Source organism: Antechinus flavipes, chromosome 3, assembly GCF_016432865.1.
Source record: "Antechinus flavipes isolate AdamAnt ecotype Samford, QLD, Australia chromosome 3, AdamAnt_v2, whole genome shotgun sequence".
Lineage (NCBI taxonomy): Eukaryota > Metazoa > Chordata > Mammalia > Dasyuromorphia > Dasyuridae > Antechinus > Antechinus flavipes.
Window position 1 is genome coordinate 74001976 of NC_067400.1, and position 18647 is coordinate 74020622.

Consider the following 18647-nt stretch of genomic DNA (forward strand, 5'->3'; position numbering starts at 1 on the left):
TTCTGTATATCACCAATAAAGCATAATAGCATTACATTTACAATTCAATCACTGAAAAGAAAACTTAGTACTGTGATTCCTGAAAATTTATCAGTGACAGAACACTGTCAATGGATATTCCCAAATTAGTGGGGAGGTCCAGCTACCATACTTTCTCTTAAAGTTTCAGGCATGAAGGTTCTTCAGGAAAAGTACCTGCTTTGGAAACAGGATTAATCCAAGTTCTGATCTTACTCGTTATGTAATTCTGGGCAAACTTTTGGTGCCTCAGTTTCTTCAAATGTAAAAGGGAAAGGAATGGAGTATGGATTAGAAAATTACATAACTTCTAAAGTTCTTTTTAGTTCTAAATCTTAAATCCCAAAGCCTTCTACCTTTATAGATACTCAATCCTATTACCAGGCTCTATCAATACAAAAAATGCTAAGTGGGGCCAGGCTGTTTTACTTAATTCACAAAAAGTAATTTAATCCAACTATAGAATTCCGGATATGGAAACTTTCTCCATTGATACAAAGCAGATTGTAACTTGTCAATTACTTAGTAAATATGTTTATGATCATAGGCAAAACATTTAACCACTCAATGCCTCAGTTTTCTCTACATAAAAAAAAGTTGCATCAGATAACCTTTAAGTTTCCTTCTGACTTTCAATATATGATATGATGGAGTTGCCTCAGATAAATAGGATTTCAAAGACTTGCATATGGTATCATAGGTCAATTCTTTAATTTCACTATTTTTTCTTTATATCCTACATTTTTACTCAATATGCTTGAAACTTCAAATGAGATATATGTAGAGTGTATGTAGGGTGTAAAAAAAAAGACAATAAAATTAAAATTGGTCATATACGACTAATGATCACAAATGTCAGCTAATAATAAAGATTTCAGCTCTCCTTTGGTTATGAAAAGAAAATGAAGGGTTCTGCACTTGTAAGGTGAGGGGAGAAGGAGAACAAGTAAGGTAGTAGGACAAGGGACTGGGAGTATGCAAAAGTTGTCATTTTTTAAGAACTCCATTCTCATAGTTAAACAGCTGATAGACAATTTCTTCAGATAAATATATTATCTGTTAGAATGACATTTTGATGTATAAGATATCAATAGATGAATTTGGGAAATGGTTGGCTAAGGAGGCTGAGAAATATATCTCTAAGAGCTACTATAATCCAAAGGACCAGGCTGCAAAGTCCTAAAATGAATTAACAAGAATAGTACCACTGAAGTATGTTCTTGGGTTAGTCATTAATAATCCATTACTTTTATGTAAGTCTCTCAAAATATAGAGGATTATAATATTTACCTACTCCAAAGAGATTTTCAGTGGTAATCACTCAATCAATAACAATTTAAGTGTCAAGTATTGTGTTGGGCACTAAGATAAACAAAGAATGGAAGTATTTTAATTCTCAAAAATTTACGTTGTCCAAAGGGAAGAAATGCCATGGAAACTCAAATGTTTCAAAATAGGATTCATTTTTTTTTAAATGTATGGTTCTAATTAATCCAATTTCTTTAAAATCTAATAATACTTAGTGAGTGATAGTTTATCTTCTTTCTTTATAAATATGCTTAATAGTATTATTTCTTTTTTTTAAATTTTATTTAATAATAACTTTATATTGACAGAATCCATGCCAGGGTAATTTTTTACAACATTATCCCTTGCACTTGCTTCTGTTTCAATTTTTCCCCTCTCTCCCTCCACCCCCTCCCCTAGATGGCAAGCATTAATAGTATTATTTCAAAAGTTATCATGACATCACATAAAATGAGAGGGTAAAAATTCAGATGTAAGGTAAATTTCCTTTAAGTAGAATTTTTCAGAATATAAGATATCCTTTAGGTAGTTGCCTTACCCTTCTTAATGCATCAAGACTATACGACATATATGCTCTTTGAGGTCTCTTAACTTGTTTGGGGGTGGTGGTGAAATTACATCTTTCCCTCTCACTAACCTTTGCTTTTTGTATTTGTATTTGTAATATTAGATATTTTATAAGATAATACTTTATTAAACATTTAAAAACATTATTCTGAGAATAGGGGCATAAAGGTTTTATCAGATTGCCAAAGGGATCTATAAGATCCACACAAAAGAATAAGATACCCAAGACAAGGAGCTGGCTGATAACCAAGTGAGTTAAATATAAAAAAATCAAAGCCTTCAGATTGATTACAGAAATGCTAGGTAATGATAATCCAAGTCTTTATTCACCTTTAGTAAATCTAGCCATCCAGGTCAGTTGTTTTCAAACTTTTGTTGTCAATATTTTTATACTACTAAAAATATTGAGGATCTCTCCAAAGAGTTTTTGTTATACAGATCACATAGATATAGATATAGATATAGATATAGATAGATATATATAGATATAGATATAGATATAGATAGATAGATATAGGTATAAATATAGATATAGATATGGTATTTACCATATTAGAAATAAAAATTAGTTCTGAATTTGTAAACCAACCCTCTGAAATGGTTCTGAGGATTCTCTGCACCACACTTTGAGAACCACTGATCTAGGTAGGTAAAATTTAGAATTTTTGTCTTCACTAGAAAGACCTAAGGAATAGGATCTTCCTGATGACAAGATGAAAGATCATTACACTTATCTCAAGAGTTTAAACTTAGAAATAAAGAACAAAGATTGTAAATGTCTCATTTGATTGATGCTAGATGATGGAGGGCGGGGAAAAAGCTGTAAAAAGAGGCAAATTTATTAAATAATACTACTCATAGTAGAAAATGAATTAAATTCCAGAAAGTAGTTTTAGATTTTAAGGAGTAGTTTATTGTGAAGTTCATTTTTCAAAAAAAAAAAAAAAAAAAAAAAAAAGAAGAAGAAGAAGAAGAAGTAGAGAATTTGGTCCCTGGAAGGGAGATCAGCCTGTTCTCAAGGCTTGATGAGCTTTCCATATACGTCTGCTTTTTATTTTTAAACACCAACTCTTTGCTGATCAACACTTTCTTGCAAAATATGGAAAGGAGAGGAGGAGCAAGAGCAAAGGGGCAGGATAGAAGTTTGGTGAGCTTCCCAGCCCTGAAAGCCAAAATTCCAAGTTGAAATTAAATCCTTTAGTAAAGATACTTAGGGATGGGGGAGGGTAAAAAAAAAAAAAAAGAAATTTATAACTCCAGCAGAACTAAATTTCTACCACAAAAAATACTAATCAACCTATTTTTGACTGTTAGCAAGAGATCAGAAGTTGACTTTATCATAGTCCCTTCTTTTCATCTGGAGGAGAGAAGGGAGGAAAAAAAGCCAAGGGAGTTTAAAAAAATGTGATGAAGCCCTGACCCCTTAGATTCCATTTATAGTCTGAGTCAGAATGACACCCCCTCGACTTACTGAACTGTCCAATCCAACTGCATGTGTCAAGATTCTATTAGGCACTAAGTGAAATATATATATGCCCTTATACCATTTAACACTCTGGGTCCACCTTCAAGGCACTGGGTTGTAGATCAACCAAGACACCCCTTCTCTTTCAAGAATACTTTGACAGGTGGTGTTGAGAGAAAGTCCTTTGCAGGTGTATTTTTAAAACTTTTTTAAAAAACAAAATGGCACCAAAAAAGGATGTTAAGAAAGCTGCTGCCCCAGCACCTGCACCTGCTCCTGCCCCAGCTCCAGCTCCAGCAAAAAAAGAAGAAAAAATTGATCTCTCTGCTATTAAGGTAAATAGATGAATGGTTTGGTCACTGAAAAACATCTTTCACAAAAAAAAAAAAAAAAAAAAAGAACAGAAATTTGCAAAAGAATGTATTCCTATGAAAGGTGATCTGACTCAGCAGAGTCACACTTGCAAGAAATAAGTTTGTTTTGGGATTGTGGTTTTGTTTTTGTTTTTGTTTTTTTAGAAGATTGGGAATTTTCAAGTTTAATTGCTCAAATGACTACAGAAAAGAAAAGTAGATGTTTTAAAAAGGTAATTGAATTTATGTTCATTCAAATTTAATTTCCAACCCCCCCCCCCCAACAGTTTCTTTTAATCCTGGGCTACCCTGTTCGATAACAAAAAAAAAAAATTGTAGATTATAAAGTTTTAAGCCCAAATGTTGCTTTTGAAGGAAACTATTTTTTTTAAAAAATCTATTACTGTGAAAACAAATAAAAGTTGCAATTCCTATTCCTTTTGTGGAAGTTTTAAAACAGCAGATGACCTAATATTCTGGATATACTTATTTGGCAACTATTTTATTTTATTTGCATAAGGAATTTTCTATTTTTGCATTTCTAGTCAATTTTTCTCTTAAGTTCTGCCAAATGAAATTTGATATCACACTAAAGTGAAATCCTGGTAGAGAAAATTATACCCTCATGGATTTCAGTGACTTATGACTGTCATCTTTGTGATTTCTTTACGGTGTGGTGTGTGGCTCAAAGTTTGCAAGCTGTTTCTAAATGATACTAACAAACTATTATTACAAATCTATTGGCTCTGTTTGCTAATGTTAGTTTACATCTCTGGGTTCTTGCCTACTGAACCTGAACTAAGAAGTATGTCATTGATTTTTGTGTTGACATTTGGCTGTGATGAAAGCTCTTGAATGCTTTTGGAAAAGAAGAATAAATCATCTTATACCTGTACTTCTCAGGGATGTAATTGATCAGGTGTTCCTCCCTGTCTTCCCAACACTGTGATTGGTTCAAATACTGCTTCAAAAATCTCTAAGGAATCTTACCTTATATGGAAACTAGAAGGGAATAGATAAGAGTCCAATAATTTGAGGAAGTTCCTTTCATTTCTGCCACAAATTAAAGGCATAATTAACTTGAAATACTTCAGCCTATACCTTGCTACTGCCTTTTTTTTTTTTTTAATAACCATTGAAATATTTTTGGGATAGTAGTAAATAATGATATATCCTTGAAGCAAATATTTCCCTGGTATCCCTTTGGTAGCTAAGAGAGTTGGAGAAGTGGGGTTTGGAAGAAAATAAATACACCTAAGCTTTCTTAGATATAATTTGAACAATAAATTGCTCAAAAGGACAGACGTTCATTGGCACTATACTGAACCTTGAGTGACATTTGATAAAGTTGGATGATTGTCAGTGGTGGAATCTTGGCATTGGGAGGGATCTATACTGTATGGATATCCATTTGTGAGGAGAAATGCATAATAGACTTTGTAATAAATTATTTGTTACTTTGATGGCTGCCTGTGTACAGTTCATTAAGAGGAAATGGAATTTTCAACTCCAGTGATCCTAGCTAATATATCTTTACCAAAGTAGGCTGATTTGTGTATCACTATGTAAAAAATCGAATGTGATTACAGTCACTATGCTAATTTTAGTGTGTCCCTGTTCTTTTAATGATCAGCTGTGTCAGAACACCAGGGAGATGAGTATATGACAAAGCTGTCAGCATGCAAGTTGATTGTGATTTATAACACAATTGGATTAGTTTGTACCTGGAATTACAAGTGCCTACGAAGGAAACATTTTACCTTCTAGCCTTAAGAAGTAAAGGATCTGACTAATGAAAAAAGACATTAATTTTCCTTCCTTAGGAACTGAAAATAAAAACAAAATACAAATCAGTGCAGTGGGTGAAATATTTCAAAAAAAAACAAAAAGGGTAATTATCTTACCCCCAAAAAATCTAGAAATTAAAGCCAAAAACTTTGTTATTATCTATTCAGAGGGTTAATTAGATTTCCTTTAATTCTTAAAAATGAGCTTATTCTTTCATCTGTTTCATTAAGTCAATCATTTTAATGTTACTGTAGACTTCCAGAAGCTTAGCAAAAGTACTAAAATAGTATTAGATTATAGAGAACATTTGAAAATTGTCAGGGCTTTAGAACTCTAGTCTTTTCCTTTTGTTACCCTTTTTTGCAAAGCAAAAAGAATATTGACCATCTAGAAGTATCAGGGGTCAAAACAGCATACTTAAGAAAGAATTTCTCTAGGAGAGGCCATTTTTCTGCTTATTATTAGGAAAATAAGAAAAGAAAATTGGTCATCTAGAACAATGGCATTTTTGTATGCATCACATGCTTTGGACAATTATGGAATTGGTGTGTATTTTTAGGTATTTTAACTAAAAAACAAAGTTTGATGAATATATGAGGTTATCAAAATTTAAATTTAAGATAAAATTTAAATTTAAAATAAAACCTAAAAAATAAAATTAGACAATGGTTATGGTTACTATTTACTAGGATGACCTTAAAAAACTGTATGTTAAGATAGCTTATCATGTCGTATTTGATCAATGTTTCTATATTTATCTCACTTAAGTAATTTACTTTATTTAGAGATAGAGACTAGATCTGCAATTTCATTGGTTTAGGAAACTCACAGGGAGTAACATCTTCCTCCAAGGCAGGTGGGTCCCTTCTTGGCAATTTAGAGTTTTAGAGGGTTGCCTAGACATTGAGAGATTAAATGATTTACCAGGAGTCACACAGCAACAATGTGTCAGAGGTGAGCTTTGAATGTAGATCTTCCTAACTCAAAATTAGATCTCTATCCTACTATATATTATCTCTCTTTCTTATATCATATTTAAGCCAAAAATAAATAAATAGCAACCTTTGAAACAACATATGGAGCCTTTTGAAAAAATGTGCAGTTGTGTAAATGCTCCTTGAAGAACAGTCCATAACTGGATTAGAAGCTTTCTTTTTCTTAACCTTTACAAAACCTTTACAAGATTTAATTACCCATTTTTTGCCTTGGACCAAGAAAAAAGCTGGGGGGGAAGGGGAGAGGGGAGGGAGGTAGGGGGTGTAATGTACAGTTAGTTAAATCTTTGATCTTGTAAAGAAGTTCAAAACTGAAACGAACTATTTATCATATCAGCAACTCATCTCTGCCTTAGTCTTATAGAATTATCTTGGGGCACAGAAAGGTTTAGTAATCTGCCTTCTATGGGACAGAGGCAGGTTGGAGATCTTGTCTGAGACTAGCCTGTTTTTCACTCTGCCAGATTGCTCCTCCAATCGTCCTTAAGACATGCAAAATCATAGAAAAGGCAATCCCTGAAAACTCTTTTGTTTGTGCAGCATTACAACCCTGAACACAAACATCCCACTTCCTCTCCTAGCCAGAACCTCTCTTTCCCCAGACACAAGACTAGTCTAGTGAAATGCTATCAGATGCTTTATTATCCATGGAAGGGTTCTGAAAATATTTCAGATTTAAAAAGCATGCACCTGGCCAATTTTCACTTTGTTCTACGGCCTGCAATTACCAATGAAAGAAAACTTGAAATAAACTCAGCATTCAATAAAGATTAAGATGTTATTATCATTAAGTATCCAGATAGAATTGATGATATTAATAAGAATATTGAGAGAGGAAGGAGATTTACAAGGTCTGTGTAATAATTTATTTGGTCAACACACATCATTGCACCTGGTACTACACCAATCATTTCCAGACTTCCTGGCTCTTGGATTTATGTAGCATGATAAAAAAGAGTGTTGGAATTGAAGTCAGAGGACATGGGTTCCTGACTCTGCCCTTTGTACCTGTGTGACCTATAATCAATTTATTTAAGTAATTGTCTCTGGCTTCTGTTCCCTCATCTGTAAAATGAAGGGATTGAATGAAATGAGCTTTATTTCCTCCCTGCACCCCCCCCTTATATCTGCTTTAAGCACCCTTTTCAAAAATGCTAATATTACTAATAATGAAACTTTGGAGACATTCTCCTTGTTGGTGCTCTGGAATCTTTCCTTCTCAAAAGAATGATATTTTAAAAAACAAACAACCAGTATTTTATTTTCCAGTTACAGCTTAAGATTTAATTTTGTAAGATATTTAATTTCAAATTTTTTCCCTCCCTTCCTTACTTCTCCCAAGTAATATGATATGGGTTATACATATACAATCATTTTGAACATATTTCCATATAGGTCAAGTTGTGAAAGAAAAATCAAAACAAAAAACTATAAGGAAAAAAAAGATGAAAATAATATGCTTCAGTCTGCATTTAGTGTCTATAGTCCTCTGTCTGGATGAAGATGGCATTTTCCATCGCAGGTTTATTAGACTTTTTTTACATCATTGTATTTCTGAGAAGAACTAAGTCTACCAAAGCTAATCATGATACAGTGTTACTGTTACTGTATCCAATGTTCTCTGGTTCTATTCATTTCATTCTGTATCAGTTCATGAACGTCTTTCCAGATTTTTCTGAAATCAACCTGTTTCATCCTTTCTTATAGAACAATAGTATTTCAGTCATTCATATACCACATATTATTCAGCCATTCCCCAAAGATGGGGATTCACTCAATTTCTTGTTCCTTAAGGCTGATGCTTTCTTTCTTTTTTTATTATTATAGTTTTTTTTTTTTTATTTACAAGTTACATGCATAGGTAATTTTACAGCATTGACAATTGCCAAACCTTTTGTTCCAATTTTTCCCCAATACATGTTAAGTATGTTAAAGCATATATGTCCTAATAGTTATTTTGCTGTACAAAAAGAATCGGAGTTTGAAATAGTGTACTATTAGCCTGTGAAGGAAATAAAAATGCAGGCGGACAAAAATAGAGGGATTGGAAATTCTATGTAATGGTTCATAGTCATCTCCCAGAGTTCTTTCATTGGGTGTAGCTGGTTCAGTTCATTCCTGCTCTATTGGAACTGATTTGGTTCATCTCATTGCTGAAGATGGCCAGGTCCATCAGAATTGATCATCATATAGTATTGTTGTTGAAGTATATAATGATCTCCTGGTCCTGCTCATTTCACTTAGCATCAGTTCATGTAAGTCTCTCCAAGCCTAGCTGAAATCATCCTGCTGGTCATTTCTTATCGAACAATAATATTCCATAATATTCATACACCACAATTTATTCAGCCATTCTCCAATTGATGGGCATCACTCATTTTCCAGTTTCTGGCCACTACAAAAAGACCTAGGGATGATACTTTCAAAAGCAGTACTAGCACACTCTGACAAAAATATAAATTACAGAACATAAAGTCCTTAGAAATATACTTAGAACTAGACAAACAATTAGAAACAATGATTGCATAAAACCATCTGGGACTGTGAGAAATAATAAATTAAATGCTGAGACTGAATAATGAGAAACAAGGGGCTACAATTTTTTAAAATAATAATAACAAGAATTTATATCTGATTTTAAGGTTGAAAAGCACTTTTCATATTATTGCATCTGATCCAGCTATTATCACCACTTTACAAATAAGAATATTGAGGCTGAGAGACCGTAACTTTCCCAGTATCACACAGCTAGTAAGGATCTAATGCAAAATTTTAATTCAGGTCTTCCTGACTCTAGGTCCAGAACTGTCTTCTTCATCTCCTAGCCCAACCAGCTCAAATCAGATAACTTGTAAAGTGCTTTAAATGATAGCTATTAACATTTTAAAGAAAAATAGTTTCCTCATCTGTAGAATGGAAAGAGGATATGCTAGATGATCTTTAGGGTCCCTTCCAATTCTAGGATCTTCATGATGTAAGTAAATTATTTGCATGCTGCATGCTTTCAGTTTGATTTTTTTTTTGTTTGATATAATTTTTAATCATGATTCTCATTGTCTTTCTTCAGTGTTAACTTTTGTTGTATTTACTACCCAACCAGGTCACCCCTGCCTAGGTACTGCAAGTGGTATTGCAAGAGAGGTAAAACTATAAAATGCATTGACAGAATCTATCTAACTAGCATAATGAACTTTAGGATTCATGTGTACAATTTAAGGGGTATGGAAAAAACTTACATTATAAGCATCTCTCCTCAGTTTTAAAATCTCCATAAATGATGAAATGATATGAAGAAATATCTGTCTAGGCTAAAGGTTAATTGTAACTCATCTCATTCTTCTTCTGTAATTCTGACTGATTCTAGACTAAGATCTAGATGGGTTCTAGACTAAGTCCATGGTTTTATTGTTCCCTCTCCTCCAGGTATAACACATATAGGTGAAGAATAATAAAGCTTGTCATAGGGATATCCTCGGTTTAAATCTCATCTCTTACAGTTATTGGAGCTACCAGTGACTTACTTTTTGCCTCAGGTAATTCCTTAAAGGAATTATTTAGGATTTAGCTAAATCAAGGACTTTCCACATAGGGAAGCTTACTTTATTAAGGAAATGACAGGTATTCTCTTATTCATATGAAGAATGAATATTTGTGACATCCCTATTCTGGGAAAAAAAAAAAAAAAACTATTTTTCTTATCCAACCATGGCTTCAGATCTGGTGACAGGTAAGCGTACCCTGTATCTTGGAACAGAATCTCTATTACTACACTGGGCAGCCTTTATAACACAATCACAAACTTGGGGGTAGAGAGTATAAGATAATGTAGACATTGACCTTTTTGAATTTTAGTCTCCCATTAAACCATTTTGTATAACTCTCAAGGCACATAAGACTGATTTTTGAAAGTCATCTATAGATTAAACACAATCATAGCTTAAAATGTTTATTATCTGAAATTTGATTTTTACTCATGTACTATAAAATGAGATTAGGGGAAAAAATGTTTTTTGCACTCATACACATGTGCACCTAATTAGGACAGCCAGAAAAGGGAATAGCTTAGATCCTAGAAATAATGTTACCAATAGTTAACAGCATCAGTAATATTGCTATCTGATCTTTCTTTTGAGCAACTAAAATGGCCAATTCTCTTCCCCTCCTCCCCAGGCCAGCAGTTGCTGCTGTTAATCAGGATATTTTCTCTTACAAACAGAGAACCACATTCAGGAGAGAATCTTAGGACCTGAGAGTGCCACTGATTGGTCTTTCTCTTCTTTATGCTCATTAGTGCAAACCTACACCATGCAAAATGGAACCCAATATACAAGACTTTTTAAAAAATTTGATGGCATCAATTAAAATATCGAAATATTTTTGTTTTACTTAAAAAAAAAACACAAGTCTTTCAAAGTTTCCATTAATTTCTTCAAAATGGTTTCCAATCTGTGTTTTGTTTGTCAATAACTGACAAAATCAAAATCAGAAATTCTGTCCTTTAAAGAGGAGCTCTGCAGAAAATGTTGCCATAGGTATGAATTAATTCATCCCAAATTTAACTAGATAAAGTCATCCAACAGTTAAGATCAACAAAAATTTAAATATACACCTTCTACATGCAAGATATTGTTCTCTCTGCTAGGGATACAAAGACAGTTTGAGTTGTTGTTGTTGTTTTTTAAATAGGCCCTGCCCACAAGGAGTTTGATTATTTTAGGAGATACAGCATCAATCAATCTAGTATTTATTAACTGCTGATTCTGGGTTAGATAGTCTCCTAGGTGCTGGGAATGGGAAGAAAGAAAGAGAGAGAGAGAAAGAGAGAAGGAAAGGGAAGAAAAGAAGGAAAGAAGGAAGGAAGGAAGGAAGGAAGGAAGGAAGGAAGGAAGGAAGGAAGGAAGGAAGGAAGGAAGGAAGGAAGGAAGGAAGGAAGGAAGGAAGGAAGGAAGGAAGGAAGGAAGGAAACAATTCCTGACTACAAAAACTCCTGTTCTCCCAGGAGATACACCATCAACCAATCTGATATTAAAAACTGACTCTGGGCCAGGCATTCTCATAGGTGCTGGAGTTAAAAGTAGAAAGAATGAAATAATGCTAAAGATCATACCAAAAAAATTGAAGAGGAGAGAGAGAATACTAACTTCTGAAGGGATCAAGAAAGACTTAGGGTATGGGGTTACAGTCAGACATGATTCTTGAACTGAACCTACAAGGAAAAGCAATAGAAATATAATGCTATGTGTAAATTTTAATTAAAAGAAGACATTTAGTCAATGACTAGGTGACACTAATGGAAAAAATAAATAGGAAAATAGGTCCAGATCTCCTTATATAACATTTACAAATTATGATAATTATCGCTGGTCTTTCAAAGGAACAATTAAATTATTAAACCAAACCATAGTGTCAAGCAACTCCAATAAAAATCCTGTTGCTTGGTGGATGGAACTTACCTTTGGGAAGCAAATCAAAACCAGCAGTCCTTGGAAAATATCACTAGGTGTCAGCACTGAGTCATCTATCTCCAATTTCTAAACTGTCGTATACATAAGAAATATCCAGCAAGCAGGATGGAGAAAATCTTTGAGGAGTCACCATTAACTTTTCCTAGAATTATAGATTCAAGAAACAAGACCAGGGCAACATGTAAATGCAATGTTGTGTGCATTTTAAAAGGAAGAAGTATTTCCACCAATAGTTATCCACTCCCATTTCTGATGTGAGTCAACTGTAAGCTGATTGAATTAACAGTGTGACAGTGCCAGATTTAGCCTCCTGACCTTTTAGTATTGCAAATAAAACCCTTGGCAAATTGTATTTAGAAGTTGTCCCATAATTGCATGACATTAAAGACCATTTGACTCATGGAAATTTGGGAAATGATATGGTTAGTTTGTTGATAACCCCTTGCTTCTCTTCAATCTAAGAAACTTTTTCTATGAAGACAAAATCTATATTTCCCCACAGTTTTATCCCTGCATGGAATAAAAATTGTCCAAGCAATAAAAATAGAAATATAGGAATGATAGAGGTTTCAGACAAATTTAAATTCATATAGCAATTGCTTAAAATTAAAATAATGGCTAGATGAATTAAATTTTTCATGAGTTATTAGTATTTTCTGTTAAAAGAGTTTTTCACAGTTTTTTAAGTCTTGCAAAATTATATATAAGATGTCAAGTGGTTTTGATCCAAGAAAATCTGGTTATAGACCAATCCTTGCTACTGAATGGTTTGTGGGATCCTAGGGAAGTCACCCTCTAAGTAGACTGTGAGATGACCTACATTGGTAGAGGGAGTTTCCTCATCTGTGAGTTCTCTCTATTAATGAAATCACAGGCCCATTCATTATATCTATTTGAGGGATTTATCCTTTGCTCTTAAAGTCAGAATACTGTTAGCAAAAGGAGTCCAGTTATTTCTGAAGGAGAGTGCCAAAGTTCACATAATTCTATCGTCACAAAAGGGATTTTTGAATCAAAGTAGAGAAGATGTAGCAGGAGCTAACTCTTAAAAGACAAATAGCAAGAAGTCAATGAGGCAAAAATGGAACATATAAGTAGAATTCTCACTATAGAATTTGCATTGTTGACAGATAAGAAAAGATAAAAATGGCCAACCCTGTAATTTTTTTGTGCCTCATTTTCTTAACCTATAAAATGAGGTGACTTCTAAGGTTACTACCATTCCCAAATTTTCTGTTCTAATGAACAGATCATTTGGTAAACTGGGTCATCTCATTTGAGAAATACATTATAATCAATCTGTCCAATAATTCAAAAAGCACATTACAAACCCCATCAAATGTATTATTTAATTATTGTTTTTCAAAGCACAGAAAGCCTAGAAAGTACCTACTATGCTCGAGGCACTATAGAGAGATAAAAAGATAGGTAAGTAGGGAGATAAAAAGTTCTGTCTTTTTATCAGACCCTCATTATTTCTCTATGTGCCTTTGCACAAGCATTTCCCCATTCCTAGAATATTCCACCTAAGTATCTCCTTACCTTGGAATTCACACCTTTAGGATTTAAATTAGATCCTGCCTTTAACCTTTGTTTTCCGTGGCCCCAGTGCCTAAAACTATGCCAGTGCCTGGCATAGAGTGGATATTAAATAAATTCTTGTTGAATTGAATTGAATAAAGCATTAGAAGCCTTTAAAAGAAATAGTGCTATATATAACAATTTTTCTTCTTTGTTACAATTTTTTTTTTATATTCTTTGTCTTATTTCTTATAAGTCTGATTTTGTTCCTTCAGGCCTTGACTCTAAGTTGATTTGCAGAGTTTAATCAGGTCGCTCTGTCAGGTTTGAATATAAATTTCTTCTCCATTCACTCCATTCTAAATTCTCTCTCCTACTTACAATCTTGCAATTAGAAAACCTGAGTTATCTTACATTCTCATCAGTTTGGGGTTCTCCCGCTTATACCAATCACTATAATCAACTCAAGTAAATTTTTTGTTGAATTCAAGGAAAACTCCCTTCTTCTGGGATTTAACAAAATGCAAACAAAAACTTGATATCTTTCATTTAAACTGAGTGATTCAGAAGAATAGGGTCCCAGTATACCAGATTGTTGCTTCTGCTAGGATATATATGTGGGGATCAAGGTATATGTTTGGAGGGAGAGAATGACTTTGTAACAGCCTCACAGACATGGACTGGAAACAGATGAGCTCCTACTTACAAAAGATCTTCTCATCTTCTGGTCATTGGCATCTTTGACAGGTCTTCAATCAGATATTCTGTAACCACAATGCACTACTGGTTGAAAAAGAGGTTTGTCTCTATTAGTCCCCTTTTTGCCCTTGTTGTTCCATCACTTTTTCCTCCAAGTGCCTTGTAGGAATGATGAAACTCTTTGAAAGATGTGTTTTATTTCCCTACTCAGGACTTCATCTTTTTTTTTAAGGATTTAAATACTAATTGCCTTTTGATCATCCTTCATCAAAATTCTTCTTCTTCTATGTGCTTATAAATATCAATTCCAGAATCTCATTAATGAACTAAATTATTGTGGGGGGAAGGGTTATCCCTTACGAATTGATTCTTTCTATATCCTAGAAATTTTATTTCATTTTTCATTCAGTTTCCTTAAACCTACCAATCTTTAATAATCACAACAATAGTTAGCATTTATATAACACTATAAGGTTTGCAAAGTTCCCTATAAATATTATCTTATTTTATCCTCACAACCACTCTGAAATGTAGGTACCTATTACTAAGGTGGCTATTACAAAGGACATACAAAGGACACATTTTAAGAATTTTAACAAAGAAAAAAATGTGGCTATATATAGCATTACTTTGTTTAGCTATAATGCTAATGCCCTCAGCTTTATTCAATTCAATTCATTGAAAATCTATTTAATACCCACTGCCTGCCAAGGACTGTCTTCAGCACTGGGGCCACAAAAAATGAAAGTTAAAGAAAGGATTTGATTTAAATACTAGAGGGGTGAATTCCAAATCTATTAGATGCCTAGGGGGAGTATTCTAGGGATGGGGAACAGCTTGAATAAAGGCACATAGAGAAATAGTGAAGGCCTGCTTAAAAATTAGGTAAAGCTTATTTACCTATCCCTGTTTTACAGATGAGGACCTTGAGGCAGAAATTAACTGACTTGCCCATTTAGTAATTGCCTTGAATTGGATTTGAACTGAGATTTATCCTCACTTTAAGTCCAAAATTCTATCCATTATCTCTCATATCTTCCTGAAAATCTTTGAGGAAAAATTTTCAAACATAGCCAGTGGGAGACAGGGATTTTGTAATCAGAACAATAAAAGTACTTTAAGACCGCCTACTTAAGCTCCATAATTTGCAATAATACGAATATCTTGCCAATTGCCACAAGCCCAAAGTCAATAGTTATTTCAGGGATGTAGATTTTATTTCTTTAGCTCCTGTTCAGGTCAAAAAAGAGAACAGGCTAGTAAAAATGAAATTTGCATTTGTCAGCTTTAAGGTTTTCATTTTCAAAGCTGCCTTAATGAATCCTCCAGTGATTCTTATGAATTCATTTCAGCACATTGGTGTATCTATGATATTTATTGGTATAGGAGCTCCCTCTGCAGATGCAGATCATAACTGCATCCTACCTCTTCCCCTTCTCATTACCATTTCCTTTCCCTTTCTCCCCATCCCACCCTAACTTGAGCAGGCTATATTTATGAGTTTCTTTGACAGAAAAATTCATCAACCAGCAGCAACTGTAAGGATGAACTTTTATAAAGACAGTCCTCAAACATGGAGCCCAGTCCACTATCCCCTGCTTAGAATTGTTTTTTTCTAGGACCTACTTCCACTAGCATTTCATTTACATAAACTTTGGAAATCCAGGCTCACTTTACTAGAAGATATAGAATATGGGTCTATGTTTGGTCTTCAGAAAATTAATTTTTTAAATCACATGCACATAAAATAATGTATAGACTACTTAGAGTACTTTGTGTTATTTTTGCCCATCCAGGGAGAATAATACAAAATAGCATATATATTATTTATATACATGTTAATAAAGGTTAAGTTCAAAAAAATTTTGAATTTCACAGGAAAGAAACATTCTTATTCATCTATCACACCATTAAGACCAAGTATCCAAAACCAAAATAAATCCCATTTTCTAAATTATTTGCTGCTCAGAACTGCACAAAATGGGTGAGGGAGGGTAGGGGTCTTTTGTATACAGTCTCACACCTCTTTCTTATATTTTCAGTTCCTGCCCATTTGCAAAATAAAATTAGCATTTTTCTCTTTCCCTCTTACCTCCTAAAAGTCTTTTCACCTCTATCTGACCACCATTTTCTCTAATGAGCTTTCAAAATTTCATCTACTATAGGCTACATGAATTTATAATGGTATTAGAAATTCAAAAATAATATCCTCTGTCCTCACCTAAAAACTCAGATTCCTCAAGCAATATTCCTTATCTATTGTCACAAAGAAAATCACTCTTCTAGTGCAAGGGTTCTTAACCTAAGGTCAATAAACTTGGTTTTTAAAATATATATTTTTTGATAATTAAATTTCAATGTCATTGATTTCCTTTGCAATCTTTTGTGTTTATATACATGAAAAAAACAATATTCTGAGAAATACTAATACCATGATACTAAAAAGGTTGAGCCCCTATAATCTGGTCAATATCTTCAGTTTAATGTCTGATTCTCTCCCCTGAAAAATTCTGTTAAGAATATTACACTTTTCTCTTTGAAGAGTTACAAATAACAGATCTCTAACAGTTTGGATGCTCCTATTTCTTGAGTTTCTCTGTGAAAGAAGGATTTACTTGAACTATATTAAAGCATCTACTTTTAGTTTAACTTTGTCATGTTTGTGATGCAGGTTAATTTGCTAATGAGTAATTAATTTTATCCTATCCTATAGAAGTATTTAATTCAGACTTAAGGGGACATCTGGTAACTGATATTCCTCCAAGATCATCACAGGAGTAGTAGTTTCTGTACTCTGGGATGGTAATGAACAGAAAGCATTGTCCAATAACCAAATTTCTGTTTCAAATTTCTCCTGCTCTCAATTTCTCAGACATTTATTAGTTCCCCATTTATTTATAAGTCTTGTAAAGGCCAATATAATTGCCACAATACAACATGTTGGTTGATTCAAGTTCCTTTAACATCAGGTCCTTTTTATTAAGTGATATCCAAAAACAACATCTATTTTCTATAGCTGAAGAAAGCTAAACTAAACAAGAGGAGTCATCAATACAAAGGTTTAAAATATGGATATTAGAAATGGCTATAGAAATATTTATAGACATACTTCAAAATGGAAACCTTAAAAAGCACACTGGTAGTCCTGCCTAAAAAAGGAAGAGAAGGTTAAAAATAAAGTGGTATAACATTAAAGGCACTGTAGGAAGAGAGGAGGAAGGACATCTGCACCAGAATTAGAGAAGCTAGAGTTTTCAGAGTGAATATGCATGGAAAATGGAGAACAAAATGGTTTCTACCTTGGTCAAGTTTTTATTCCTAGTAAATGAAGAAAGACACAACTTTCTTGGGAATAAGCATTGTAAAATTTTTCTCTTTGTGGTGCCTTTGGTCCAGATCAGGGAGTGCACTAGCATAGAACAAGAAATGGTGGAAAATCCCTATATCAGTATAGATTAACAACTGGTTATTATACTTTATGTTTCAAAGTTGCCTTCGAATGTGGTGATTGAGTGGCTTCAGTACATTTATGCCACAGGTCTTAACTCAATGTTCTGAATACTACTATTCTCCAACTCACTTGAGCTAACATAAATGGCACTCAGTCCCATCCTTAAAATATACAGAAAGTTCTCATTAGTTTTAAAGGAGGTCTCTGCAGTTGGGACCTACTGTCAATTTTAGAACATTGGGGGTTAAACTTTTTTTAACAGCTGCTCTTGAAACTCAAAACCAGGCTGATCCAGGTAGTTGCAAACTAAAAAACCCTCCCCACCAAGTAATAACCACATTTGCTAACCAGAAATTTGCCATGGCCCTAAACCTCCAGCATGAAGAATCTAACCCTTAAACAGCATTTTAATTTACCCTTTCTAAAGAAGCACAAACCCTCCCAAATGGATAATATTCAATAAGAGATCCTCCTCTTGATGATAATAGACCAGAGAAGTGCTGACAAGCTTCAGTCACACTATAGCTGACCACTCCCAAGCCCTATCTGATCTCCTAAAATAGCTCTTATGGTAGAACCCAGTAAGAAACAGATCCTTCTTTCCCTTTGCCCTAAGAAAGTTAAAGAACTCTCCAAGGGGAGTGGCCACTTCCTTCTGATATCTGATCCGGGCTATGAAGTCACAGCTTCCCCATAAATAAGAAGCCTTGTGAGAGGGAGGATTCTACTCAGGGACAGGAGCAGCCTTCAGCTCAACTCGCCACCTTCTCCACATCATCATGGTGGGTCTGACCAAGAAATTATTTATTAGTCCTTTTCTGGACTGCTAGTGGGACAGGGAAGAAAAACAGGCAAGGAAATTGCAATTAGGTTGGGGAGACTGGGTGAAGGATGGAGAGGGGTAGGAAGTAGGGGAAGGGAAGCAGCCAAGCATGTCAGATTTCTATTTAACTCGAGGCTAAGGCAGTGGAAAGGGCCATTTTTAATTGTATTGAGTTGCTTCATCCAACCATATAT

At 33.9% G+C, this 18647-nt stretch overlaps 1 protein-coding gene across 2 annotated transcripts in view; it reads left to right on the forward strand.

Moving 5' to 3' along the window:
* Positions 1–3433: 3433 nt before the first annotated feature.
* Positions 3434–18647, forward strand: part of MYL1 (myosin light chain 1) — a 30725-nt gene continuing 15511 nt past the window's right edge. Inside the window, exon 1 of one of the 2 annotated variants that reach the window (XM_051983627.1) lies at positions 3434–3693. In XM_051983627.1, the coding sequence (XP_051839587.1) occupies positions 3580–3693 (114 nt within the window). In that variant the 5' untranslated portion in view covers positions 3434–3579. Of the gene's footprint in view, positions 3694–18322; positions 18413–18647 lie in introns of those variants that run through there. The other variant, XM_051983628.1, reaches the window with a different exon arrangement.